This window comes from Ziziphus jujuba, chromosome 6 (genome assembly GCF_031755915.1).
Source record: "Ziziphus jujuba cultivar Dongzao chromosome 6, ASM3175591v1".
NCBI classification, from domain to species: Eukaryota; Viridiplantae; Streptophyta; class Magnoliopsida; order Rosales; family Rhamnaceae; genus Ziziphus; species Ziziphus jujuba.
The window spans coordinates 32,057,312-32,084,946 of NC_083384.1; the positions used below are offsets into that span (position 1 = coordinate 32,057,312).

Consider the following 27,635-nt stretch of genomic DNA (forward strand, 5'->3'; position numbering starts at 1 on the left):
AAAATTACATATGGTAATAATTTTGAAATAAATTTAAAATAAATAAAATATTTGATTTTTTTTTATTACCAAATATATATTTTTACCCTTTTTAAATAATATATTATTATTATTAAATAATATTATATTATATTATTTAAAAAGATCACCTATATAATATATAAAAGTAAAAAAGTCAGTAAAAATTTTTGCTATGTTTCATTCTCATGTTCATTTTGTTCTTTACAAAATCATTAAAAAAATTAAAATTAAAAAGTAAAATTATCTTAAAAATTCTAAGATCTTAAAATTATTGTCATATATTTTTTTTATATTTATTTTATTTCCTTTCAAATGCATTATGAATAATTAAAATCCAAAAATAAAATTATTTAAAAATTTTCACAATCTTAATAAAACTTGAAGACAATAATTTGATCTTGATTTTTTGAAACTTTCCATAAAGAATGGACATTATCATGATTTGGCTCTAAAACTTTGTGGAATCAGTTGTAGTTCGTGGGAGGAATAAAGGGATGTTTTAGAAGTGTGTTTTCAGTACAGGTAATTTGTGGTAAGTAAATCCCTTAGGGGAGGCTCTGTCGGATTTTCCGTTGGAGGGTCCGGTAGGGTTTCCCTGGGATCAGGGCTGTCTAGGGTTCCGGGGAAGGAATTCTGGACGGGTCCTGACAATATAACGGTGAATGTTGATTCCATAAAATGATTGTATACCACATCATTTTCCAACATTCACCATTAGAGATACTTTGAAATTTTAAAAATATGGCATCTAATTTACCATTTTCATTTTACAAAATTGATTTATAAAAATCGTTTTGAAAAACATATAGACCACCCAATGTAATCCAAACAGATCATTATCAAATTTGATCGTATTAGATTTTATGTTGAAATCAATTTAAACTAGATTGAAAATTATCAAATTGGTGATTGCCAAAATATGTAAATTTCAAGTAATGAACACCACTAATGATAAGCGCTAATGAAATTTATTATTGAGATGATAAATATTTATTGGATATATTTAATAATGTTTTGACTTTTTTATACTAAAAATCTAATATGAAAAAGTAAACACTTTTGGAAAATCAATTAAATTTTGATATACATATGAATTCCATTGCTATTTGTCATCAATAATGATAAATAAACATATTATAAAAGAAACAAAATAATGGTTTATAAAATAAAAATATAAAAGATTAAAAACAAAACTTCTAAGATTTGTTTGAGAAAACAAGATACAAAAAAGCTAAAAAAGATTATTAAAGATGTAATTTGATAACACGCTAATTTTTTTATTTTTGATCTTTTTTGATCTAATTGTATATAACTTACTTATTTCAAAATTTTTTTTTTTTTTGTGATTAAAGCTCCTTTAAAATGTTTTATAGAGGAAATAATAATTAAATGTCTAATAGTCAAGTAAGGTTAACTCAGTTAATATATCTTCAATCATATACCAATTAGGTCATGGTTTGAAAAAATAAAAAAGAAAAAATTACTGTAAATTATCAAAAAAAAGATTCAATATCTAACAAATTTTAAATACTACTTACAAACATTTAAAATAAGCAAATCACAAAAAATTAAACAGAAAAAACCAAAAAATCAATATGTTACCAAACCACACCAAGGTAAATAGCTTTATTGGCATGTAGACAAAGATACTCTCCTCATTTAAACCTTGCCTAATCTTTTAAAGATCTTTTAACATGTAGCATTGACAAATATTTGTGTATTCTAGATTCATTAATAATATAATGACCAAAGGTGAATCAGTGTGATACTATTAAAGTAACTGTGGCTGATGCAATGTAACACCCCGTCCCAAATAGCACCGGAATCCGTGCACGTTGACCGAGGTTGACCGTTGACCGAGCGGGTCAAAAGTTGACTTTTTGTTCTAGTTGGAATTTCCAGTTGACCAGGGTACCGTGGCGAAGTGCATGATGCCCCGAGTTCGTACACTAGTAGCACGTCGAAAACGGAGCTACGGTTTGAAAGTTATGGGCAAAACAAGTTGAGGTCAAAACTGTCTAAGGGGTGCCAGAGTTGACTTTTTATTTATGGGGAAATGAGCTTTGACTCGTGCATGGTTGTGAAGTGCTCGTCGATACGAGTTCACAGACTAGCGGCACGCCTAAAACGGACATCCGGCTAAAAAGCTATGGACGCGTGAAGTTTGCCGGATACCATAATATTTTAATGTTTTTGAGTCGATGAACAGTGAAACGCCACGTGTCAGCTTCTGATTGGTCCACGTGGCATGAATAGTATCACACAGTGGCTTTTATTTGATAAAATTCTCGGGGAAGAGAGAGAAAGAGAGAGAGGAGAGAGAAAGAGAGAGAAAGTCCGACGGCCACCGGAGATTTTCAAATTTTCCTGCCGATCTACTGTACACGCATCGGCCAGCAAGGTTCCCCTCCCCATTTCTGGCAAAACCTCAAAGTTTCACGGCGATCGGCCGCCGGACGCGCCCGGATCGGACGTTCGAAGATCGGCGGCGACTTTTTCCCTCCACCGCCGATTGACCCATTTCTGGCCATTTTCCGGCCACACGCGCCAGCTAGCCTTCATCCTCTCCTCAAGTCCGACCGACCCACCAAGTTTCACGGCCACCGGACCACTGACGCGCCGGGATCGGAGCGTTTTCCGGCGAGGGGTCGGAAATCTTCAAACCGTGATTTCTCCGCCGTCCGGCCTCCGTTTGCCTCACCGCCGGTCCTGTTGGATTGCTCTCCCCACGATCTACAAATTTGCAAAAAATCACAGCCAACGGCCACCGTACGATCTACAAGTACCCAGTTTCCCGGTCGGCTCCAGTCCACTGTGTTCGACCTTCTGAACCTGAATCTCACATCCGTTTCCGCCAATTCGCGACGGTTTGGGAGAATTGCAGAGCCGAAATTCGAAAAGCTTTCCGGCGAGATTCCGACCCCGTCGGGGCCGATCACCGGAAAGTAAGACCGAATCCGTGATCCTCATCACGCGAGCTTCGATTCGGTATATAACTCGTAACCTTTAGATATCGTTTGGTGTTCGCTCCCCGGGTACCCATTTGGGAATTACCCGAATAAAATATTAATATTTTTGGTTGGTGCATTGTGGTTGTTTAGGTGCGCGTACGAGTGGCGGAGTTGATCCCGAGGAGGATCTTAGTTGATTTGCGTGCTCAAGGTGAGTGACCCACCTTCAAAAATTTTTTTGGGCAATTAATTATGTTTAATTGGTATTTAAATTGGTATTTAAATTATGCTCATGTGGTGTGATTTAATTATGGTTTTATTGTGGTTTAATTTATTTATTATGAATGAGCAAAGTGTATTTCGGTAGTATTTGTACGTGGTTTCAATATTAATTTTTCGGGCATAATTGGGTTAAATATTTTACGAAAATATTTGTTTAAATTTTATAAATTATGCCCGCGGTATTTTTATGGTTGCATCTCGTACTTCGAAAAAATTGTGGTTTGTTGTTATCGCTGTTTCGTACCTGTTTATTAAATAAAAATATGTGGGATCGTAAGTGTGAGAATTTAATGTATTTTCCACGGTAATTTTGGAAAACGGTACGGTTGGTTAATAATGTTTATTTTTAGACGCACTCATACAGTATTGGTGTTCTGGTGTATGGACACGTGGTAGCGCGCAGGTATTATGTAGTTTAGCGCGCGGTTATTACTTCACCCGTGAGTTGCCATTGGACCGTGGACAGGCAAGTTTGTTATTACGCACAGCCGCCCCCCTCCTTGACCGGGTTGATGGTTTTAGCAGCGGTACTGTCGGGACGCCGAAGTGCCGTTTGCAGGTTTCTCTCTTTAACCCCTCCGCCAGTCGGTGCTCGGGACGCTGGGTATCGGAGGGCATCACCGGTATATGGTGTGGTGCGTCAGGTGTAATTTGCAAATAATGTTTTAAACCCCAAAGATGTTCAAAATTATTTACTATAATTTATTATATTTTAATTATATATTGGGGTATGTACTTATTTATTTATTGTTTATCAAATGGTTTAATTACTTATTTATTTATTGTTTATCAAATGGTTTAATCTCTTGGTTTTCGGGAGGTATGTACATCGAGTTTTGTGAAAAGGTTTTAAAAAGGGAACATTTCAAACGGAGCGATTGGTGAGAGTTTTAAGGGAAATTATTATTTCCAACAGTTGTCACTATTTATTTATTAATTGTTGGTATTTATTCAATTTCCTTAATTGTTATTATTATTATTATTTTATTATCATTAAAAGTGTTCAGTAGTTAGGGTCACTCATGGAGATGATTAGCATCTCACGTTTTTAAGTTTCGTTCCCTTAGGTGCAAGTGGTGGTAGACATTCTTCCGGAACGAACCAAGTTTTCCGCTGCTGTTGTGTTTCGAGAAGTACTTCTGTACTTTTTCATTTCAGTGTATTATTTCTTTCAGCCTTGTTGTATTTCTGTTGATTTGCACTTCTTAAAACTCTATATACTATTGGGACACTTATGTTTTATTTATGCACTGGACTGTTGTTATTGTTGAGAAGTGCTGAAATTTGTGGAACAATTTGTAGTTTGTGGGAGGAATAAGGGGATGAATTTTTGAAGTGTGTTTTCAGTGCAGGTAATTTTTGGTTAGTCCTACCCTTAGGGGAGGTGCTGCCGGATTTTCCGTTGGAAGGTTCGGTAGTATTTCCCTGGGATCAGCGCTTGTCTAGGGTTCCGGGGAAGGAATTCTGGACGAGTCCTGACATGCAAGGTAATAACAGGCTATCTTATCGGTGTCTAACCCCATATTACTCGGATGTAAAATGGTGATGGTTAAATATAAAGTAGAAATTTTCTTAACAACTAAGGCTTTTTCAGAGTTGTTAACCTTAGGGTTTGAAAAAATTTTGGAATCAAACGTGCTTTGATGGAAGTAATCTTAGGATGAATGACATCTTCCTAAATGTTAACAAAAACACTATACCATCTGGAGTGTGGTGGGAAAAGTGGAGGTAATACATAAAATGAAGGTAAAGCAAAAGAATGGTAGGACATTACAGATGGTTTATAGCTTTTATCCAACCTGCAATGTGCCAGCAAGAATGTTGCGCCTCATATGGGATTGGATTTTGACGAACATAGGTAACCTAGTATCATGCTACCAGAATAAGTGCAGGCGAGTACGAGACACTAACAAGTTACCTTATTGGCCAACGCTACTTAGTATCTAATCTTATAACACTTATTTGGGATGCTAGATCCCAAGAAAATTGAATTGTGATGACTAAAAGTGAATTGGTATGATGCTGCTAGGGTAAGTATGGTGGTTGTAAACACTAACAAATTACCTTATTAGCAAAAGTTACATGATGTTCAATTCCACATTGTTAGGGTGTAAAACTATGACAGTTTAAATGTAAAGTAGTTATTCTCTTGACAACAATACTTTTTTAGAATTGTTAACCTTGAGGTTCAAAAAAACTTTATGGTTAAGTAGTAATTAACTTTAGGATGAGATAGAACTTTATGATTAAGCATGCGTCAATGAGAGCAATACTAGTACTTCATGGAAGTTTGAACAAAAATACAATACCGTCTAAAATGCAGTAGCTAAATTAGAGATAATATTAGTAGATAAGAGGATGACAGAGTATTACAATTAATATGTGGATTTGCCTAATGCTACTTTTTCTTCTTCTTTTTTTTTTTTTTTTCTTTTTCTTATAGAAAGTTTAATATTTGCTCGAGCATGTTAAACAAAGTTTTAAAAATTGTGATATCACTAGAAAACTATGAAAAGTTATTTTTCAAAATAATAAAAAAGAAATTAAAAGTCATGTACAAAAACTATAATATATATATATATATATATGTATAATTAATTTTCAAAGAAAACATTATTCATTATAGGAGTAAAAACCAACACAGAATCGAATGATTTGTAAAAATTTTGTTTAAAAAAAATAAAAATAAAAAAAAACACTTTTTAAGTATGTATCAAAGGATCCATCAAAGAAAAAAAGTACGTATCAAAGAACATTTTTGGAAGGGAAAAAAGGTAAACATGAAGCAAAGAATGTATTGCAATTCTTTTGAACTCTTTTTAATTTTTTTAAAATATGTTTTGGTAAGAATTGTTTGGTACTTCGTAGACTTTTTTTAAAATTTTTGTAGCCATGGTATAGAATTTATTATTTTTCAAAAGAAAAATATTTCTTACGTAACTATAGAAAACAATTTATTTTAAAGAATCTATCTAATTAAAATAATATTTAAAGCATCAATAAATAGATTAAAAAAAAAAAAAGAAAATTGGAAGAATAAAGGAAGAAAGAATCTTAACCATTGCCACATGTTAGATTACAAAAAGGAAAGGTGAGGTATGGAAATTGGTAACCGTGAAGGGAGCTTCACAAATAATCTAGAAAAAAAAAAAAGGTTATTTTTGGCATTATAAAAATAAAAATAAATAATCAATTGATGACATTGACAATAAAGTTTCATTCACAAGGTTGGCGGATTGAAAATGCAGACGAAATGCAAATGAGTGACATTTGTGATTAGGCAGCGTGGCACAGGACCAAAAATGTCAATTTTGTATCAAATTTCAATGTAAGCATTTGATTACAGAGCTTAAAAATCCAGTTGGGATTATAATTATAATGGAACATCAGACTTGCCGTTGATACTATAAAATTCAACAACAATCATTAAGTAGGTTGATTCCTTATTCACCAAAAAAAGGAAGGTTGATTCCTTTATTATTATTATTATTATTATTATTATTAAAAAAAATGGTAAAAAAAAAAAAAAAAAAAAAAAAAAAAAAAAAAAGCATAGCTAGGACAGGATAGGAGCTTCCACACTCTTCTTTTTCCTTGTATACTACAGGTTAATGCCTTCATTATAGCAATTTGCAGAATCATATATATGTTAGAAATTGATCGGAATTCCATAGATCCAGAACATCAATATCCACTCCCTGTTTTAAATGGAATCACGAAGATTAACAAACAAGCAAATTAAAAAAGAACTAGTGCGGATAAGTAACATAGGTTACATACAAAAACAAAAGTGTATAGAATGAACTATGCACAACCAAGTAAGAAATCCTGCATCTAATAAATCTAATCTAAATTCTCAAGACTCAAGCAGGAGGGGCACGAATGAGAGGAGGAGCATAGCCATAGGAAACGAAAGGAAGGTTGCGAAGTATCAGAAAACGAACTCGACCTGGAAAAGGCGCCGATTGGAACATATGCTCCAGCATCCTCGCTAGCAAAGCCGTATATTCCTCCAGTAGTTCCGCCATTATTGCCACCAGTATCATCTGATCTCCTTCTTGTTTGTCTGTTTTTTATTTTTCTTCTTTGATCTGTTTATTTAAATCTCAATTTCATATACCATCCAATCCCACCCATATAAATAAATAAATATGAAACATCCAAACCTCCAAGCCCTCTTCTACAATCTTTTAGATTCTTGAACTGAAATTGGTGGGACGTAGGAACTAGAAACTACTAGCAAAGCAAGTACTTGCTGTGGGCTCTGATTTACCACGGCGCCCGCCCCCCATCAATATATATCTATCAGTAGATATTATTTTTTTAATTGTGCTTCCAGTGTGCTTGCCGCCCAGCTTCCACGTGGCCATCCCCACCACGCGACCCCCTTTTGATTTACCAACACATTATCTCTTTCTCTATCGTTTCCCTTTTTCTTTTTTAAAATAAACAGAATAAATAATTAATTAATTCTCTCTCTGTCCCTTCCCCTCGGCTCTCCCTTATCTTCTTATTATTATATTTGTTTGTTTAGCCACGTAATACATTTATCCACCCATGCTACTGGTGAGCTCATTTCTGATGCTCCCCCAGGTGCACAATCAATAATACAGCCGTCCGTCCCACTGGGTTGGCACTTGGCAGTATCATTAATTTGGATGCATCACAAATTTACAATTCACTATTGCTAGTTGAATGTCTCAGCAGCCAGTTGAATGAATGCTTACCCAAAAAAATAAAAAAGCCTATATTTTTCCCATTCTTTATTCCAGATATGCAAATAACAACTTCAAATAATAAATAATAATAAAAAAAACATTCGAATACATTTACTGTTCGTAAATAGCTGGCTATTGTACATAGCACCTGGTATCGCCCAAGATGTTGATTGTGAACAGCTAAAAAGATATTTTTAACAGCTCCACATTTTAGAAAACAGGGACATGTACATGTACATATCGAAAATGCAATTTACACGCCTATAGCTCCAGCACCGATATCTATATCTAGTGCTTTCCATAAGCCAGTGGAAACTACCAACAGAATTACAACAGCTATAATTACAACAGCTATAGTTAATACTCCTACCGAAAAAATTGAATGTCGAGGAGGAGATGAATTCAAAAACAATGACACTGTCGCCTCCTGCATTTTACTGCTTTTAATTAATATATTATGCCCCTTTGCTCTTAACCTCAGTTTCCTATAAGATTCTTCAGAAACCTCCCTGCTTGGTTCGATTTTCAAGCTTGTATCCAACTTCACAAAATGGCTTTCTTCGTCCGGTCCATCAGAGTTTGAGCTCGGCTCTGTAGTTTCTATGCCCTACATGGAACAATTATGCAGAATCATTTTTCGGTGAATATAATATACACATATACGTTCAGATCTACATAGTAGCATAACCTGATAACCCTTACATCATAAATAGTTGATTGCACTTCATCTTCTTTTCGCCCGCAGTTTTCATTTATCACATTGCCATTGCCCGGAGCAGTGCCTGGATTCATATTATCGTCCAAATTCGGTTGTATAAGTTCTCCATCATGACCACCATCGTAGTTTATAATTTTCTTCTTACTGGCCGCTTCTTCCTTGCTCTTGATCAAATCATAGTTTTTCTCCTGCTCATTAAAGTTGGATCCTTCCTCTGTGCCTTCTTCTCTAGCCTATGAGCAAGAATCAGAACAAATATTTAACAATCACATTACTTCATTAAAGATTCTAGGTTTAACATTACCAGTGATCTTTACCTCAGTAACAGCTTCATTAAAGATTCTAGGTTTAACATTACCAGTGATCTTTACCTCAGTAACAGCTGATTGCCGTATTCCGTATTCTTGTTTGTTCTGCTTCACATCTCTCACATCATCATTGACCACTGACCTAGGCAAAGTATTCATTTGTAGACGTATTCTTCTTGGAGCAACGCCCTGTGCTCCAAAATTATCTGAATTCGGTGGTTGTTGGGGAAAACGAGTCCTAATCTTGATTGCATTGCCATAAGCAATATCACCAGGATCGTCCCTATTCATTGATTCTTCCTCATTGTTAGACATAACAAACTCCTCCTGCTCAGTCACTTCTCTAGCCTGCAGGAAACAAGTGAGACAATGTGAATGCATATTGTCACAAGTTCACAACTCTAAAATTAGCTTCATCAAATGACTCGTACCTCTGTATCAGTTGATTGTACTTCTTCTTCTTCTTTTCTTTGGTTTGAATCCCTCACATTGACATTGAGGATTGACCCAGGGGAAGAATTCATCAGTAAACGAATTCTTCTAGGAGCAGTGCCTTGACTGACAAAGTTGTCCAAAATTGGTTGTCGTTGAGGTTGACGGGTCCTGATTTTAATTCCTGTTCCACCAGCATGATTACCACTGTAGCCAACAGGATACTTCCTACTGGTTGCTTCTTCCAAGCTGTTGGACATGCCATTGGCCGAACCCAAAGCAGAGTCACCACTGAAGGAACCTTGTCCAAAAAAATTATCCCTGAGGTCACTATTATTTCCCAAACTAACTTCACGGTCAACATGTGCCACATCAGCTTGAGATGATCCAAATAGTGTTTGAATCTGCAACATGTCTTTGGTATCCACTGGCTCGTTATGCCACCCTGAAGCTCTGATATCCAGATCATGCTAGTGTACAAGAACAAAGCAATAAGTTAGAGATCAAATTTAACTCTGAAAACTACAAACTGGGTTGAATACAAAATGAGGCTCCCATAAGATGGCTATCCAATTCTTCAGCAACCAACAAGACGGGATACAATGAAAGTTTAACAGCATAACAGTGTAAAAGAGACTGGAGAATACCTGGGCCATTTCAGTGTTCAAGTCACTGCATGCACCATTAAGACGTGAACTTCCTGGTGGGATGTTGTATAGCGTACATGATTGTCCACTTGCGACAACGGAGTTCTTAACGTTGGTTGACTCTTCACAGAAGAAATCATCATTATTATGGAAGACCTCATCCAACAACTCTGTGAGAGATACATCTTGTTCACCGGTACCATCCAGGAAATGCATTCCATTGTTGTCATTGCCAAAGTCACAGGCAAAAGGTGAATTCACACGGGGTATCAGCTCTGTTTCAACCTGTGATTGCAATAGGGAGAAAACTGGGGATCAATTTCAGTAAAAGCAGGTTGTAGCTTAGAATTTTCTTCCAGAAGCATATTCACCTGGAATTTTGTGTGCTTCAAGGGAAAAAAATAATAATAAAAAAGAGAAATACCAGGTCAATAAGTTTACCATAATTATAAATAAGCGAATAGAAAGAAAAGAGGAATGCAACAGATACAGAATCCAAATCCCACCTGTAACGGAGTTTCTTCTGCGACATGGTCTTCCACATCAGAAGCCATATAACTGTTGCTGCAGCTCTCAACGTGTCTAGCAATTGGTGTGATGGTATCCAAATTATCAGTTAACCAGCTCTTTATCCCTTGGGATTGCTCACATTGCATGTCAGATGTTGCAGTCTCTTGAAGAAGATCAGAGGAGGTATCATCGGGAGAAGACTTGGTTGCGGTAGGAGACAATCCAGTTTGGTCTACCTCATCGTACTTGAGTGCATCAGACTTGTCTTCTGGCTTTCGGAACAGGCGACACAGAACAAATGGGCTCTGGTTTTGCCATAAGAACAAAGATACAAAGAGGATGACAGACACTTACTGAATCGATGAATAATTAAAAAATATCTAACTCCACAACTAAATTACAAATTTGCAGACATTAATTTCCCAGCTTTATATATATATATATATATATATAATTAAGATTGTTAGCAAAAACATACCTGACCGGGGGCGGTACCATCGAGGTCCTTGAGAGTGGGACGGTACTCGTGCATGATCCAGTGGGTGCGCTCCCCCTTAGGAGCGCGGCCTCTGTAGAAGACCAATGTCTTCTTCATCCCAATCAAGCCGTTGGTGTTGGACGCTGACTTGCAGTTGCGGGACTTTATGGTACGGTCCTTGCCGGTTGCTTTCCAATAGCCGGCATCCGTGGCTCTGTTGGACCGCTGCCCATTTGGGTACTTGCGATCACGCGGGCAGAAGAAGAACCACTCCGGGTCTTCTGTCTTTATCACCGACAGTCCTGCGTGCGTGCGGTCCAAATTCCACAATTATATATAATTATACCTTTACTAATTGAAGATAATTATATTTACATATGAAATGAGATGAAAATAATGATTGGGAATGAAGAATTCATTCGGTTCGGGGGGAATAAAGGGAAATTGATGCAGCAAACAGAGAATCAATCCAATTAACCAAACAGCAAGAGAAAAATACAGAAAAAATAAAGAAAACAAAAAAGTTAGAAGAGCAGAGCAGAGAGAAAGAGAAATACGTACGGGGTAAATCCCAGGGCTCCCATTTACAGACGTCGACTTCGGGGATAACCTGGACGTCGGAATGACGGCCGTTGATCTTGAGCCTTAGGTAGTGGTTGATGAGCTCTTCGTCGGTGGGCCTGAATCTAAAACCTAGAGGCAGCGATTCCAGCGACGCTACTCCCATATCTCCCCTTCACGCACGCAGTCAATCGGCTGATTTTCGCTCGCTCGATTCCTTCTCCTCCGTCTGTAAAACTGTAATTTGTGTATAGTTCTCGAATTGGAGAGGGTAGCCGAGAGAAGGTAAAGGCACATAGACTCGTCAAAGTCAAATTGTTGGGGACAGAAATCCACGTGTATGAATTGAATTGATTTTTATGAAGCCTGGTGCTACTTCTTCAATTCCACCACCCTTTAGCTAATTTTTTCTCTTTTGTTTATGATCTTTCCTTTTTGAATACCATTAACCATCTGTCAATTTGCTAGCAAGGCAAATAATTTTTTTTTTTTTTTTTTTTAACTCCATGTGTTATGACCTGCTTTATTTGTCTGTCTCAAACAGTCCAAGTATACTGCTTTTGTGTTTGGTTTTGGTCGTGGAGATCATATATGTGAATTACTATATAAGTAAATCATCAATTCATCCTATTCACCAAAAAATAAATAAATAAATAAAAAATCATCAATTCATCCACTACTCATCATGACTCATGACGACGACCTTTTTTTCTTTTCTTTTTTTCATTGTGTTTTTGCAAATTACATAACTACCAACAAATGTTTAACAATATTGAATCCTTATTTTAATGGCCCATATGTTTAATTAACAGTTTTAGTAAATATTAATTATATAAATGTATACAAATTTTGGCCTCAAAGCTTTTTTATACCATATCTAGTTGCAGCATATTGAGATTGCAAAAAACATTAGATATTAGATATTTTACAATTCTCAAAAACTTTCGTAATATTATTCAATTTAAGAATTTCATTTAAACACCAAGATCTTTTATTTGAAAAAACCAATCAAGAATCGGTACATCTTTAAATATAAACAATTAAAAATTTCATGTTGACTTTGTTAAAAACAAAATAAAGTTGTCTAACATTGTGGATACTAGTAAAATTTTTGAATAATATACATAAGATATTATGAATTTATTTTACTATGTTTAGTATGCTTATAAAAGGCAAGGATAAGTAACTAGAAAGGAAAAAATTATAGGTTAATTTAGTCAATGTTCCATAACTGGTCCAAGTCAATTGGTTTTCTACATCCTAGCAATATCAAAAGCATCTAAAAGTGTAATTCACATAAAATTTTAAATTGATTAAATTAAAGCTAAGTTATTATGTTTCATAAAACATAAAACAATATAAAAAAGGGTACAAAAGAATTAAATCATAGACAGCCAACGATCACATCCAAATTTAATAAAATTTAAATATATTATATTGATTATTTTTAAACACCAAAATCGATAATTAATCCACTCCAATTGGATTTTAAAAATTTTCAAATTAATCCAATTTAATTGGATTGAATTGATAGATTTTATTGGACCTATTATAACTTTGTACACCCCTAATGCACATTTAACGGGATTTAATCAGAGAATTTTATATTATAATTGAACGGGTTAAAATAGCTTGCTATAAAATAAAAAAATATACTTAATAACAAAATGAATATTCCTGCTGGAAGAACTCGATGGTAATAGTTGTTTCCCTCAACAATAACTCTAGTTTAAATCTCCCATCTCCAAATATCAAAAAACAAAATAGCAAAAAGATAATAAACCTCAAAACCATGCAAAAGAATCATTTTCGTATTCTTAGGCTCAAGAAAAACTCATACAAAAAGCATGCCTATCCTAAACATTTTGTAGACTTTATTATTAAGTTTGTCTCATCTTAATTTTTAATCTATAAACTACCCAAGCATCTAAAATACAATATAAAAGGCATTCTAAACTGCAAAATGAAAATAGAGTAGAAGAAAAAGAGAAATACTAGAAAGATGAGGAAAATTGGTAGCATTAAAATTCTTAATTTCTTCATGAATGCCCATCCGAACATAAATATCATATATATATATATATATATATATGTGTGTGTGTGTGTGTGTGTGTGTGTGAGAAATGAGATTAAATAAAAAGAAACGAAAAACTATATTGCATCTATTTTGAGAGACACAGGTACGAAGGATAACTATGTAAAACTAACATTGCTTAATCGAAGAGCAAGCAAAATAAAATTACCTAAAAACCATATCATATTCATTTAAAACCATAAATATAGAGAGCAAATTTGTAAAATTAATACTAATTAATTAGAAAGCAAACGAAAAAAATAGTAAAAAGATAAATAGGTAAAATCAATATTAATTCATTGGAGAACAAGCAAAATAAAATCACCTAAAAACCATATCATATTTATTTAGAACCACAAATATAGAGACTGAATTTGTAAAATCAATATTAATTAATTGAAAAACAAGCAAAAAATAATAAATTGATCTAAAAACTATGTTGTATTCAATTGAGAGCCACAAATATAAAAGGATAATTATATACAATCAACACTAATTAATTGGAGAGTAAGAAAAATAAAATTACATAAAAAAGATATATCCCTTTATAACAACAAATATAGAAAGAAAATTTATAAAATCAACACTAATTAATTGAAAAATAAGTAAAAATAATAACACCATATGCTTAAAAAAAACTATAAAAATTAAAAAATTACATAGGTGTCATCTAACCTTTTATTGGCACTTTTAGTATGGCTATGTGTGTGTATATATATATATATATATAATATTAAAATTAAAAAATAAAATATAAAAAAATAAAAATGTCATTGGATGTTTAAACTAAACACGAATTAATCATCTACTCCATTTCAAAGCCCTTGGGCCGAGCAATATGCCATTTGAGAGTATGAACCCTCTCAAAGCCCTCGGGCGAGCCAGTATGCCAACCTTATTCTAGCAGCAGGTGAGGACATTATTAGATTGGTTCAAAACGTGTTTAGATTAGGTGAAATTCGGAAAGTTACAAATACTACTTTTTATGTTTCAATCCCAAAGACCAAATTCATGTTTAAGATTGATCATTTAAGATCACTCAATCTCTGTAACACAACGTACAAGGTGATCTCTAAAATACTGATGAATAGGATTAGACAATTGCTGGAAATGTTAGTATGCCCCATTAGGCAGCCTTTGTGTCAAGGAGCTGGATAGTGGAAAATTCGATTTTGATTGGAGAAGTGGTTCACATGTTGAGAAAGAAGAAAGGAACTAATGGATTGTTGGGGATCAAGCTTGGTATGTAGAAAGCTTATGATAGAGTTGATTAGAAGACCTTTTCTCACATTTTCACTTGTTATGGGTTTTCCTTTGAAGTGGTGAATTTAATTTCATAATGCCTGTCAATGGTGTCTGTTTTTGTCCTCCTCAATGGAAGTGTGTGTGGTTCGTTCTAGATGGAGAGAGGCTTGAGTCAAGGGGATCCTTTATCCCCCTTCCTTTTTATCATCCATTATGAGCTTTTGTCTAGACTGCTGCTGAAGTATGAAGGGGAGGGGAAAATACACAGCATTAAAATTGATCAGTCTAGCTTGTCCATATCACACTTACTTTTTGTAGATAATCTCCTGCTTTTTTGCAGGGTGAGAATGCTATGAGTATTGTCAATTTCTTATCTAAGTACTATAGGTGGAATGGTTAAAGGATCAACTTTGAAAAATCTGGAGGCTTTTAAAGATGAAAGAAGTGGATAAAACTTCCAAATATCTTGGCAAACCCCTATTTCTAGGTCATAGCAAAATTAAGCCTTTCGAGGACTTGAAGCCTGTGTGGAGGTTAGCTTCCAAAATTGGAAATCCGAACTCTTATCCCAAGCTATCAAATATACTTTGACCAAATCAGTCAGTTCAGTGATCCCTATTTAGCTATGTCTTCAAGCATACTAATGGTGGGATGATGTAAGGAGGTGGAAAAGAAAGCTAGAGCTTTTTTTGGGAATGGTGATCCAGGAGGAAACAAATGGAAAGGAGTTTTATAAAAAAATATCTGCCAGCCAAAATCTTGTAATGGCCTTAGAAGTAGGAGGCTAAAGGATATGAATAGAGCATTGTAAAAAAATTTGGATGGTTTCTAAGTATTGAGGAAGATAGGATGTGGGTGAAACCCCTCAAAGCTAAATACTTTTCGAACCCCTCAAAGCTAAATACTTTTCGTTATCTATTTTCTTCAAATGTAAGAAAAGGAAGAATTGTTCATGGATTTAGAATAGAATTCTCAATGTAAGGAAGGTCATTGCTAAAGTTACTTTATGTGGGTGGAGAAAGGTGACTCAGTCAGTATTTGCAAAGACCCTTGGGTGCCAAACAATGACCAGTTTGAGCCAATACCTAAAAAAGGTGTTTCAGCTGGCTAGGTGGGGATGGTGAATTTTCTCTAAGCAACCTGGTAGAAACTGAAATTTGGAGCTGTTGGATAACTTATTTGACAAAGAAATTAGCAAGAACATAAAGAAAATGTTCTTGAGTCTCGAATACCCTCCCTGATAGACCTATATGGCTAGGTAGTAGGAGCGGGAATTTCAGGGTGAAATCTATTTTCTTAATGGATAATTAGGAAAACGCAATTAAATCAAGGTAATGGAAGTTTTTGTGGAGTAGTAAGATTCATGATAGGTCAAAATTCTTTTTATGGAAAGTGGCAATTTGGGCGTCCCAACTAGGTCTAGTATGCTAGCAAGGAAGTGGGATGGGATTGCCTCTACATGCCCTCATGAATGTAAGGAGGTTGAGTTTGAAACTCACTTATTTTTCCAGTGCCATGGCTGTCCAAAGCCTTTTGGTTTGCAACTCCTTAGAATATCATATGGTCCCTAATATGGAAGTTCTCTACAAAAGTTTCTTGATTGCCTCATGGCTCCTAAGGTAATGTTGCCAATTGCAAAAGGGGATGAAGACTCGTTTTTTTCTTTATGCTACAACTTTGTTAGAAAGTATCCGGTCCATCCAAAACTCTTTGGTCTATGAAGGAAAAGCCTTTTCCATTAACGATGCCATTTCTATTTTGAATTTGAAGTTCTCTGAGTTCTCTGTTTTGTAACATCCTAATTCTCACTCTAATAGATGCACCCGAAGTGAGAGTGCCATTTGGTTACTGCCACCACAAGGTGTTATGACGATCAATTCTGACGTGGCTATAACAATGGCCATTGCTTTAATGGTTTGGTGGTGAGGAATGCTGATGGTGGGTTGATCAAAGTTCAAACTTGCAAGGAGTCTATTCATATCCCAGAAGTTGTTGAGCTCTTCGCGATTCAACAAGCTATCTTGATGGCTAAGGATAGTGGCAAGAAGAATATCCTATCTAAATGTGATTCCAAAGTGGTGGATTTTTTGAATTGGCCAACGAACCAAAAATTACACTGGTTTTTTAATTCCATTGTTTTTGCTTTTTGATTCCATTGTTTTTGGTTGGGTCCCTCAGATCAATCAATTGTTTAGCTCATAATTTGTGCCAATGGGCTTGTAAATTTGATAAAGTGGGCCTATGGCCTGCATCTCATTTGTTTCATTTTTATGAAAATATCAAGGACTCTTTTAAATGGACCATGCTCTTTACTTTAAAAATATAACATTTAAAAAAGAATTCAAATAGATTTTTTATTTTAAATTTTTTATATAAGGAATTGGTTTGACTTTCCAAATATAAATAGTCAAAATCATTCTTCATTTCAATAATATATAAATTTAATTGAATATAACACATGTTCATATGCCACTATTATAATATTTTAAGAGATAGGTAACTTATAAAAAAAAGAAGGGCTACAAATAAAATAATAAATATCTATAGAGAAAAAAAAATTATGAACATAAATAAAAATTTTTGTTGAAGGATATTTTCAAATTTTACTAATTATCTCAAAAGATGTTGTTTATTATACAAAAGATGTTTTTTTATTTTTTAAGAATCTCTTGGAGATGCATTGAGAAGTGTCTGTGGATCAAGAGAATGGTAGGTTTGCAAACTCTTAATCTGCTGGCAAGCTTTCCTTCTTCTTAGTTAGCTTGTCTTTTTTGGTTTATAAAATACCCTTTTTTTAGCCCAAAAAAAAAAAAAAGAATTAATCATCAACTCCTAATTGCTCTTGTGATTCATTATGCAAATGTAATGCAAGAGATCTTGAAAATCAAGTTGTTTCCGATGATGAAAAGTGCATTTTTATTATTTTTTTTATGTTATATGAAATTGATGAAAATCCAATATTTAAAGGTCGATAATGTTATAAGACTGGTATCTGATGATAAGATAGGGAGTGAATAAATGAACTCCCTTTGGAGCTACTTGCTTTAGTGCAAATCAACAAGGATTGGAGCTGTTGGATGTTGCTCTAGAATAAACATGGGTTTTTTGCATGTAGATGCAATAATTAAAAATTATTGTTGTGTGAGAGAACAAGGCAGCTTTCATTTAAAAAAAAAAAAAAAATTATTGTTGTGTGAGAAAGCAAGGCAGCTTTCATAAAAAATATATATACAAAAAAATAAAAATAAAATAAAATAAAAAAAGGGCTAGGGAGCTTTTATGGATATATTGGGTTGGTTTGGTGACGATACTAATTGACAGCATAGTATTAATATATATACTAACGAGCGTTCATCGAAAAAAAAAAAAAACAAAAAAAAAAAGAAAAAAAAGGGAGGAAAGCTAGGCAGCTGTTATGGATATAAGGGGTGGTTTGGTGACAGTAGCAATTGACAGCACAGTATCCTTAATATGCTAACCAGCATCGGGCAAGTTACAACATGCAATCCAAGGCGTTTTAAGTAAACCAGGGCGCATCCCATTTTGTACTATATGGCACACAGCTTGACCCGGGGTGGGATCTCGCCTGCAAAAGATCAAGATATGCGTGTTTAGCCATCTATTTTTTAAATAATTTTTTATTCCGTATAACACAAAACTATTTTTAAAATAAAAAATTATCTGATTGAGTATTACTTTTCAAAACAGTTTTAGAAAATAAATAAAAAAAAATTTTAAAAATAATAAAATAATATTTTTATCTATTTTGAAAATAATAAAATATATATTATTTTAATTTGTTTTTTTTATTGTTTTTTTTTATCTGTGTTTTTCTATCTTATAAAGAGAAAGTTGTAGAAAAAAAATATTATTTCAAATTTTTAGAATATTTTAGAGAGAGAAAGTTGTAGAGAAAAAAATATAGAATATTATACCTTGATAAATGTATCCAATTAAATTTTCTTATTCTCTTATTTTATCTTCCTCTTTTTTCAAAAAAAAAATTAATAGAATAACTTAAAAAAGTAGCTATTTCTTTTTTTTTTTAATCCTTTATAAGTTACATCAATTATTTTTTATTTTCTTTTCCTTCGTTATATACCTATTAGTTTTTTATTTTTTATTTTTTTTTATCTTACTTCTTTCATCAATGTTTTTTTTTTGACAAATATTTCTTATATCAATTATTTATTTTGCTATTTTGTTCTTTTTCCTTATCAAATATTCTCTCTCTCTCTCTCTCTCTCTCTCTCTCTCTTTTCTATTTTGTTCTTTTTCCTAATTTTCCATTTCTCCTTTATTCCATTATTTTTTTTAATTTTTCATTTATATCAGATTTTTTTTTTATTTTTCAATTTTCACTTTTTCTTTTTCATTGTTTTTCTATTCTTCTATAAGTTATTCTTTTTTTTTTTTCCCTTATCTCCAATTTTTAGTTCCCTTTATCTCCCATTGTATTTATTTTTTTTATTTTTATTGTTTATTTTTATTTTTATTTTTCCTCTGCAACAATGTCAAAAAGATCTAAACATATGGCTTGACCATGTTGGTAACATATAAAAGTTAATAATTTTATTATTATGCTAATATAAGATTTTATAGATGTTTATAGTTTGAAATATTATGTTAAACTTGTAGAATTTAATTTCATATAAACCTCTTCAGATTTGCATTAATTTCAATTTAATTTCTAAGGTTTTAAAAACGTCATTACCTCCTCTCAGGTTGCAAAAAGTTTTCATTTTTTTTTCCAATTATTTCATTCACACCCCTTAAAATAATTTCATCTACATCCCCCTATAATAGTCCCAGTTATAATTTTCAAAATCGAAGAGGCTAAATTGAAATTAATTCAAACCTGTGAGTCTAGATGAAATATTCTCAAAAAAATATATAGTTATCAATATTATATATAATGTTAATCAATTAATAATAACTAAAAGAAAGTTCAACAGAAAATAAATGTTATATTATATTTTGATATATTATATATATATATAATTCATTAATATGTGAATGCATTAATATATATATATATATATATATATATATATATTATATATAAGGCTCCTTGTATGTAAAAAAAAATTCATTTTATGTAAAAAAAAATGTAGAAAAAAATGAAAACTTAAAAAAAAAAAAATTTAATTATTTAGCCAAACATGTTTTCTGTTTTTTAGTTTTAAAAATTGTTTTCAAATATTAATGGTCAAATGCTCTTTGTTTTCATTAAACAACAAAAAATAGTTTTCCATTTTTTATTTTGAAAATAATGTTTCGAAAACAGAAAATATGACCAAACAGGCCGCAATTTTTTTGTTTTTTGTTTTTTTTTTTTTTTTTGCAAAAACTAATTATCTTCTTTTAATTTATTATTATTATTATTATTATTATTTTTGGGGGGAGTAGGCTATTTGGATTTATTCAATCTATGCAATTTTTTTTCTTTTTTTCTTTTTTCTTTTTTTTTTTTGTTTAACTGCTTATTTTTTCCTTTTTGGTTTTTTTTTTTTTTGGTTTTGTTTTCTTTTTAATTTTTCCTTTCTTTTTTTATTTTCCTTACTTAATATAATAAAATTCATGTAATAACTATAAAAAAAATATTCAATTTTTTTAATTTTTTAATTATTAATGTTAAAGCTTCCTATAAGTATTTTAACAGTTAATATTACTTAACTTTAAATAATGTAAAATACCATCATGAATAACAATAAAGTAACTTAATTTGATAAATTATGAGTAATTTAACAATTTTAAAAAATTAAAATCAATTCGACCTAATTTGAACTATATTTTTATTTTTAAAAGATTAGATGAATAATGATAAAAGATCAATTTTTATATTTTTAATAATGTAGTTACTTAAGAAAATTATATATATATATATATATATAAAAGATCAATTTTATTTTGTCAAAATTAATTTTTTAATAAAAATTTGTAGTACAATGCAATCTTATACCAAACAATGTACAATATTATTAACACAATACAATTTAATACAATACCATCTAGTTCAATATAGTGCAACAGAATTATTACACTACCTGCATATCGAACATACCCGATAGGCACAAGGTCGAAAGAATTGCATTAATTAACTATATATATATTAATTATAATAGAAGGAACAAATTAATTAAGATGCATCAGCAATTAATCACCCTAGCACGGAAGACATATAGAAGAGAGGATCCCAAGAGGCATTAGCACCTTGGCAAACCTCAAATTGCTGGTGATCCGATGACCAAAACCCTTCAGATGTCCCATGATGTATTGCGGAAGATGAACTCAAATTAGCATCAACCTTAATTGTTGGCGGCTCCAAAGAGCAGTAGAACTTATCCGTATATGACAAATTATTAACACTACTTGAATCAAGCCTGGGCACGGCCCAAGTCACAGCAGCAAACAAGCCGTCTTGATCATGATGATCAGGAACCATATGCTTCAATTGTGGCACCCAAGACTCCAGATGATTAACCTGACTATTATTATTACTGTTACCATTAGACCACACAGCAGCGCTTGGCTGGGTTGATGTGGATATTATTGTTTGGGAATTATTACCCGCAGCCAGCTGATCATGATCATGGTGATGCCACTGGACATTCCCAACGTGGTGATGATGTGAGAGGAGATGATCTGGCTGCATGGGGTTCGAATTCGCATATGATGATCCATCTCCATTAATAGTAATACTACTAGTAGCGGCGGTCGTGGATGTTGATGCCTTTAGCTCTGCGTTAGTATTATTATTGTTGTTGTTGTTGCTACCTTTGATTTTGATATTATTGTTGTTGGGTAACAGCGGAAGCACCCGAAGTCCCCTTCCATCAAGTAACTTAGCCTTAAGAGCACCAAGAAGACCTTCTTCTGTTTCAGTCGTCCCTATTGAGTTGCCACCGCCGCAGCATATGTCCTCAAACGAAAAGGGCTCGGCGTGATCGCCGCTAGAAGTAGTGCCGATATGGGATGCGGAGGAGTGACGATGATGTGGTAAGTCGAAGTTAGTACGGGCATTGACACCCCGCAAGGCTCGCGCTGCATCATCGTATGCGCGGGCCGCATCTTCGGCAGTGTCGAAGGTTCCAAGCCAAAGCCTAACCTTCTGCAGGGAGTCCTTGATCTCCGCCACCCATCTTCCCGAAGGTCTCTGACGAACTCCCACAAATCTATGGTGACCCCTCGATGACGATTTCCTTCTTCCCCTAATGCCACTATCGCTTGGTGGCCCCATTTCTTATTATTTGAATCTATCCATTGGTTTTCTTATACTGATTCTCCCGAAAATGAGCATCTCTAAGTGCGTATACGGACATTCACACAGTGCCAAATGCGTCGCAATTGCAGGCCCTTCTCATTGTTTTTGTCGCCGCTATTCCTTTTCTTCGTAAACCCACAAACAATCATAATAGACATCTCCGCTTAGCGTTATGGTCGGTCTTCCATTTGCCGTCTTTTCAGCTTTGATGACTTCGTCATTGCATGTGTAGCATGTCATCATCTTCATTCTTTTTTAATTTTTGTTTTTTTTTTTAATTTTTTATTATTATGATATATGACGTATACCTTTATTAATTCAAGATATTACTATATTACATATGAAATGGGATGAGAATAATGATTGGGAATGAAGAAGCCATTCGGTTCGGGGGAATAAAGGAAAATTGATGCAGCAAACAGAGAATCAATCCAGTTAACCAAACAACAGAAGAAAAATATAGAAAAGATACAGAAAACTAAAAATTTGGAAGAGCAGAGCAGAGAGAAAGAGAAATACGTACGGGGTAAATCCCAGGGCTCCCATTTGCATCCGTCGACTTCGGGGATGACTGTGAAAGAGTGAGTTGGAAAAATAAAAGCTCTGTTATTTCATTGCTATACAGGGGATGTTAAATACAATTACATAAAGGCTATACAAGGTAATGCATTTAATTATACACGGTAATACAGCTATTTCTAAATATTACATAAGGTGAGAAATATATATGGAAAACTATCACAGCAGATACAGCTAGGCATATCAGATAAAGATGGGAAATTAATTTTGTGGGATAGTGTCCTTAATAATGACTTGGATGTTGGAATTATGGCCATTGATCTTGAGCCTTAGGTAGTGGTTGATGAGCTCGTCATCGGTGGGCCTAATTCTAAAACGTTGAGGCAGCAATTCCAGCTACACTACGTTGAAAAAAAATTTTGGAGTTTGGAGGTAAAACTTAAAAATAGAAGATTTAGAAAAAGAGGTTACTTGTTTTATTTCTCACTTCTTGCTTTCTTTTTGGCATCATCCAAACTTTTTTTTTGGCATCATTCGAAATCAAAGATATTATCTTTATTTATATTAGTGGTACCTCCGAAAATCATTGGCAAGGGTTTTACCAATTCTAATCTAATGATTACAAATATCTCTCTAGAACCTCCTTATACATTCTAGACAATTCTATAGAATATGTTAAAATAAATTTTTAGATGAGATTTTTTTAGAATATACTAAGCTCTTATTTAGACAAGATGTTTCAAGAAGTTGGATTTTACTTGAATAATCAAGGCCCAAATACTAAAAACCCAAAATCAAGTTTATATTTCAACACACTGCTCCCATATCTCCCCTTCACGCGCGCAGTCAATCGGCTGATTTTCGCTCACTCTATTCCTTCTCGTCTGTAAAACTGTAATTTGTGTACAGTTGTCGAATTGGAGAGGGTAGAAGAGAGAAAGTAAGCGCACACAGACTCGTCAAAGCCTAATTGTTGGGGGACAGGTATCCACGTGTATGAATTGAATCGATCTTTATGAAACTTGGGTGCTACTTCTTCGATTCCACCACCTTTTAGCTAACTTGTTTTCTTTTTGTTTATGGTCCTTCCTTTTTCAATAACATTAACCATCTGTCAATTTGGTAGCAAAGCAAATAAATCTATTTTAATTTTATTTATTTATTTATTTTTTTACTACACCCTTTTAATTAGAGTTTAATTAGAATACAAGTTTCGTTCTGCCTTATTTCTATGTCTTGTTAAACAGTCCAAGTATAGTCCTTTTGTTTTTGGTTTTGGTCCCGAAGATCATATATATGAATTACTTCATAAGTAAAATTAATCCATTACTCATCATGACTCATGACGACGACCATTTTTTTTTTTTTTTTTTTGGTGTGTGTGTCTTTCCAAATTACATAAGTACCAACAAATGTTAACAATATTTCAGCAATTTATGTTAAAATTGACTAAATGGATCAGATGTATCATATATTAACAATTGAATCCTTAATTTAACGGCCCATATGTTTAATTGATAGTTTTAGGTACCAAATTATTTGTTTTTGTATGCCAAATGATGTAAGCAAATGGCAGTATTATTATTTTATTCCTTTCCTTTCTTTTTTTTTTATCTTCAAAAAGTGCTAATTTTTTTCCTTTTTTATTTTTTTCGGTGTCATTATTTTAGTTTTTTTCTCAACGGTATTATAATTTTTCAAAAAAAATACAATAATTATCTTTTTTTCCCTCCAACAAAGCTATAACTGCGGTGTGATTAACATCTAATTCTTGAATAAGTACAATACATACTCTCATCATTCTAATTGCTTATCATTCTAATGGACTAGCAAGAATGTCTGTTAAAAAATATAACAAGTTGATTGTAGTAGTTTAATTACTAATTTTGTATTTAAAAATGCTACAATAGTAAATTTTAAATAAACTTTTAAAAGTGTTAAACAATCATAGTATGTAAATTTGAATCCTTTTTATTTAATAAAAATTAATGTTTCTATTCATTGTATTTATTATTTATTTTAAATATTTATATGAAAAAGTAACCTATAAACTATAAAGTTAGTCTAGGCCCCTAAATTCCAAAGCCAGTCTTGAAAGTCCCTTAACAATCTAACACCAAAATACTCTTAATCTCATATTTGATGTAGCAGCTGACAAGATTAAAATATATATATATATATACCCACACAGTTATCCCATTCTAAAAAATCCTGGATATAATCATCCCATCTCTATTTCTGGGATAAAATTATCCCACTTAAATAAAAAAAAATTAAAAAAATTAAAAAAACTTCTCATACAGTTTTCTCGCTCTAATAGGATATGATTATCCCACCTCTACTTCTGGATAAAATTATTCCACTCTAACAAAAAACTTCCTTCCTTTTTTTTTTTTGCCTCAAGCCCCACAACTTATTTTCTTTACCTTACTTTGTTATTTTATTTTTCTATCTTTTTTTTTTCTTTTATCTTCAATATTTTTTTTTTTTTTTGTGTTTTATCTTCTACTTTTTTATAGTTTTTTTCTTACCTTGGAATTTGCTTTTTTCTTTTTATCTTCAGTTTTCAGTATTTTTATCTACTTTTTTTTCCTTCTTTTTTTTTTTATCTATTTTAATCTGATTTCTTCTTCCATGAGTTTTTTTTTTTTTTTCCTTTTTCTTCGTACTTCTTCTTCTTTTGTTTATCTTTGTTTCTTCCATTCATGTTTAAGTTTTATTTTCTATTTTTAGCAATATAACAATTATATTTAAGAATTTTTTTGAATATTTAATATAATATATACAATTTGGATAATTAATATTTATAATATAATAATTCAACTAGATAGACTTTTTTAAACAAATTATTAGACAAAGAAATAATCTAAGTTAGATAACTTGGATTAATTGAAAAATCAATAACTTATCAAAAAATGATATTTAAAATAAAATAAAATAAATCCAATTCTGTTGACACCAAATATAAGGTTGGATTAATTCTTATTTCATTCAATCCTAATCTCAATCCCAATCAAGTGATATCCTATAATCCTCCATAACAAACAAGTTATATCCTACGTAACAAACAGAACCTAAGGGTCTGTTTGGCCATGTTTTCTGTTTTTTGTTTCTTAAACATTATTTTCAAAATAGAGAATAGAAAATTATTTTCTACTATTTAATAAAAACAAAAACCGTTTGGTCATTAATACTTGAAAACAATTTTCAAAACTAAAAGCCAAAAAACATGTTTGGCTAAACAATTTTTAAATTTTTTTAAAAAAAGTTTTCATTTTTTTCTACTTTTTTTTTTTAAATAAAATGAATTTTTTTTTTTTTTACATACAAGGAACCTTATATATAATATATATAGCTATAATATTTATATTTATATTTATATTTATATATATATATATATATATGTATGTATGTATGTATATATTAATGCATTCACATATTAATGAATAATATATATAAAATATATATCAAAATATAATATAAAATTTATTTTTTGTTGAATTTTTTTTTAATTATTATTAATTGATTAGCATATATATAATATTTATAGCTATATATATTTTTTTAGAATATTTCATCTAAACATATATATAATATTTATAGCTATATATATTTTTTTAGAATATTTCATCTAAACTCACAGGTTTGTATTAATTTTAATTTAGCCTTTCAGATTTTGAAAATTACAACTGGGACTATTATAAGAGATGTAGATGAAATTATTTTGAGAGATGTGAATAAAATACTAGGAAATAAAAATGAAAATTGTTTGAAACCTGAGAGGAAGTAATGACATCTTTTTTATTATATATATTTAATTTTTCATTGATTTATAGTTGGTCTTTTAGAGCTACGTCTTTCCACTCCTTATATAACTAACAATTATTCCACATTATCAGTCAATTATCTTTTCATCAATTAATTTTTAAACCTTATTAATATTATACAATGTATGTTATTAATTCTTTCATATGAGTTTCAAGCAAATAAATTCATGTGTATACATAAATAAAATAACTATTGGGACTTGGGATTTTGCATTAATTAAAAATTAAATTCTACAAGTTTAACCTAATATTTCCAACTATAAACATCCATAAAATCTCATATTAGCATAATAATAAAACTACTAACTTTTATACATTACAAACATAATCAAGCCACATGTTTAGACCTTCTTGACACTGTTGTAGAAGAAAAGTAAAAACAAAAATAAACAATAAAAAGGAAAAAAAAAATAAATACAATGGGAGATAAAGGGAAATAAAAAATGGAGATAAGAAAAAAAAATAACTTATAGAAAAACAGAAAAACAATGAAAAAGAAAAAGTAAAAATTAAAAAATTAAAAAAAAATCTAATAGAAATGGAAAATAAGAAAAAAATTATGGAATAAAGGAAAAATGGAAAATTAGGAAAAAGAATAAAATAGAAGAGAGAGAGAGAGAGAATATTTGATAAGGAAAAGATGAAAAATAAGGAAAAATAAATAAAATAGCAAAATAAATAATTGGTATAAGAAATATTTGCCCCAAAAAAATTGATAAAAGAAGTAAGATGAAAAAATAAAAAATAAAAAAATAAAAAACCAGTAGGTATATAACGAAGGAAAGGAAAATAAAAAATAATAATAAAAAAATAATTGATGTAACTTAAAAACAATTAAAAAAAAGAATAATAACTATTTTTTAAAGTTGTTCTATTAAAAAATGATTTTAAAAGAGGAAGAAAAAAAAAAGAATAAAAAAATTTAATTAGATACATTTATCAAGACATAATATTCTATCTTTCTCTCTCTACAACTTTTTTTCTCTAAAATATTCCAAAAAATTGAAGTAATATTTTCTCTTTACAACTTTCTCTCTACAAGATAGAAAAACAATTAAGAAAACAAATTAAAATAATATG

General features: G+C 31.8%; 3 protein-coding genes across 4 annotated transcripts; all 3 read right to left on the minus strand.

The window, feature by feature from the left end:
- Positions 1–6,874: 6,874 nt before the first annotated feature.
- On the minus strand, positions 6,875–12,057 carry LOC107407618 (protein NTM1-like 9). Of its 2 annotated transcripts, none has more exons than XM_060818257.1 (9): positions 11,627–12,057; positions 11,066–11,367; positions 10,584–10,892; positions 10,078–10,362; positions 9,430–9,900; positions 9,008–9,346; positions 8,675–8,923; positions 7,204–8,579; positions 6,875–6,952 (listed from the first exon to the last, which is right to left on the minus strand). In XM_060818257.1, exons 1-8 carry the CDS (start codon positions 11,790–11,792, stop codon positions 8,226–8,228), a joined length of 2,475 nt encoding a protein of 824 aa, XP_060674240.1. In that variant the 5' UTR covers positions 11,793–12,057; the 3' UTR covers positions 6,875–6,952; positions 7,204–8,225. The 2 variants fall into 2 exon arrangements, with proteins under 2 accessions (XP_060674240.1, XP_048319890.1); XM_048463933.2 differs by having other exon boundaries at positions 9,062–9,346; positions 11,627–12,048.
- On the minus strand, positions 6,928–7,300 carry LOC107407619 (uncharacterized). The gene has a single exon (XM_016014921.3). The coding sequence runs from the start codon at positions 7,298–7,300 to the stop codon at positions 7,118–7,120; it is 183 nt and encodes a 60-aa protein (XP_015870407.1). The 3' UTR covers positions 6,928–7,117.
- Positions 12,058–20,910: 8,853 nt separating the features above from the next.
- Positions 20,911–22,763, minus strand: LOC107404449 (AP2-like ethylene-responsive transcription factor PLT1). Its single transcript, XM_016011398.4, has one exon. It carries the CDS (start codon positions 22,183–22,185, stop codon positions 21,106–21,108), a length of 1,080 nt encoding a protein of 359 aa, XP_015866884.3. The 5' UTR covers positions 22,186–22,763; the 3' UTR covers positions 20,911–21,105.
- Positions 22,764–27,635: the final 4,872 nt, after the last annotated feature.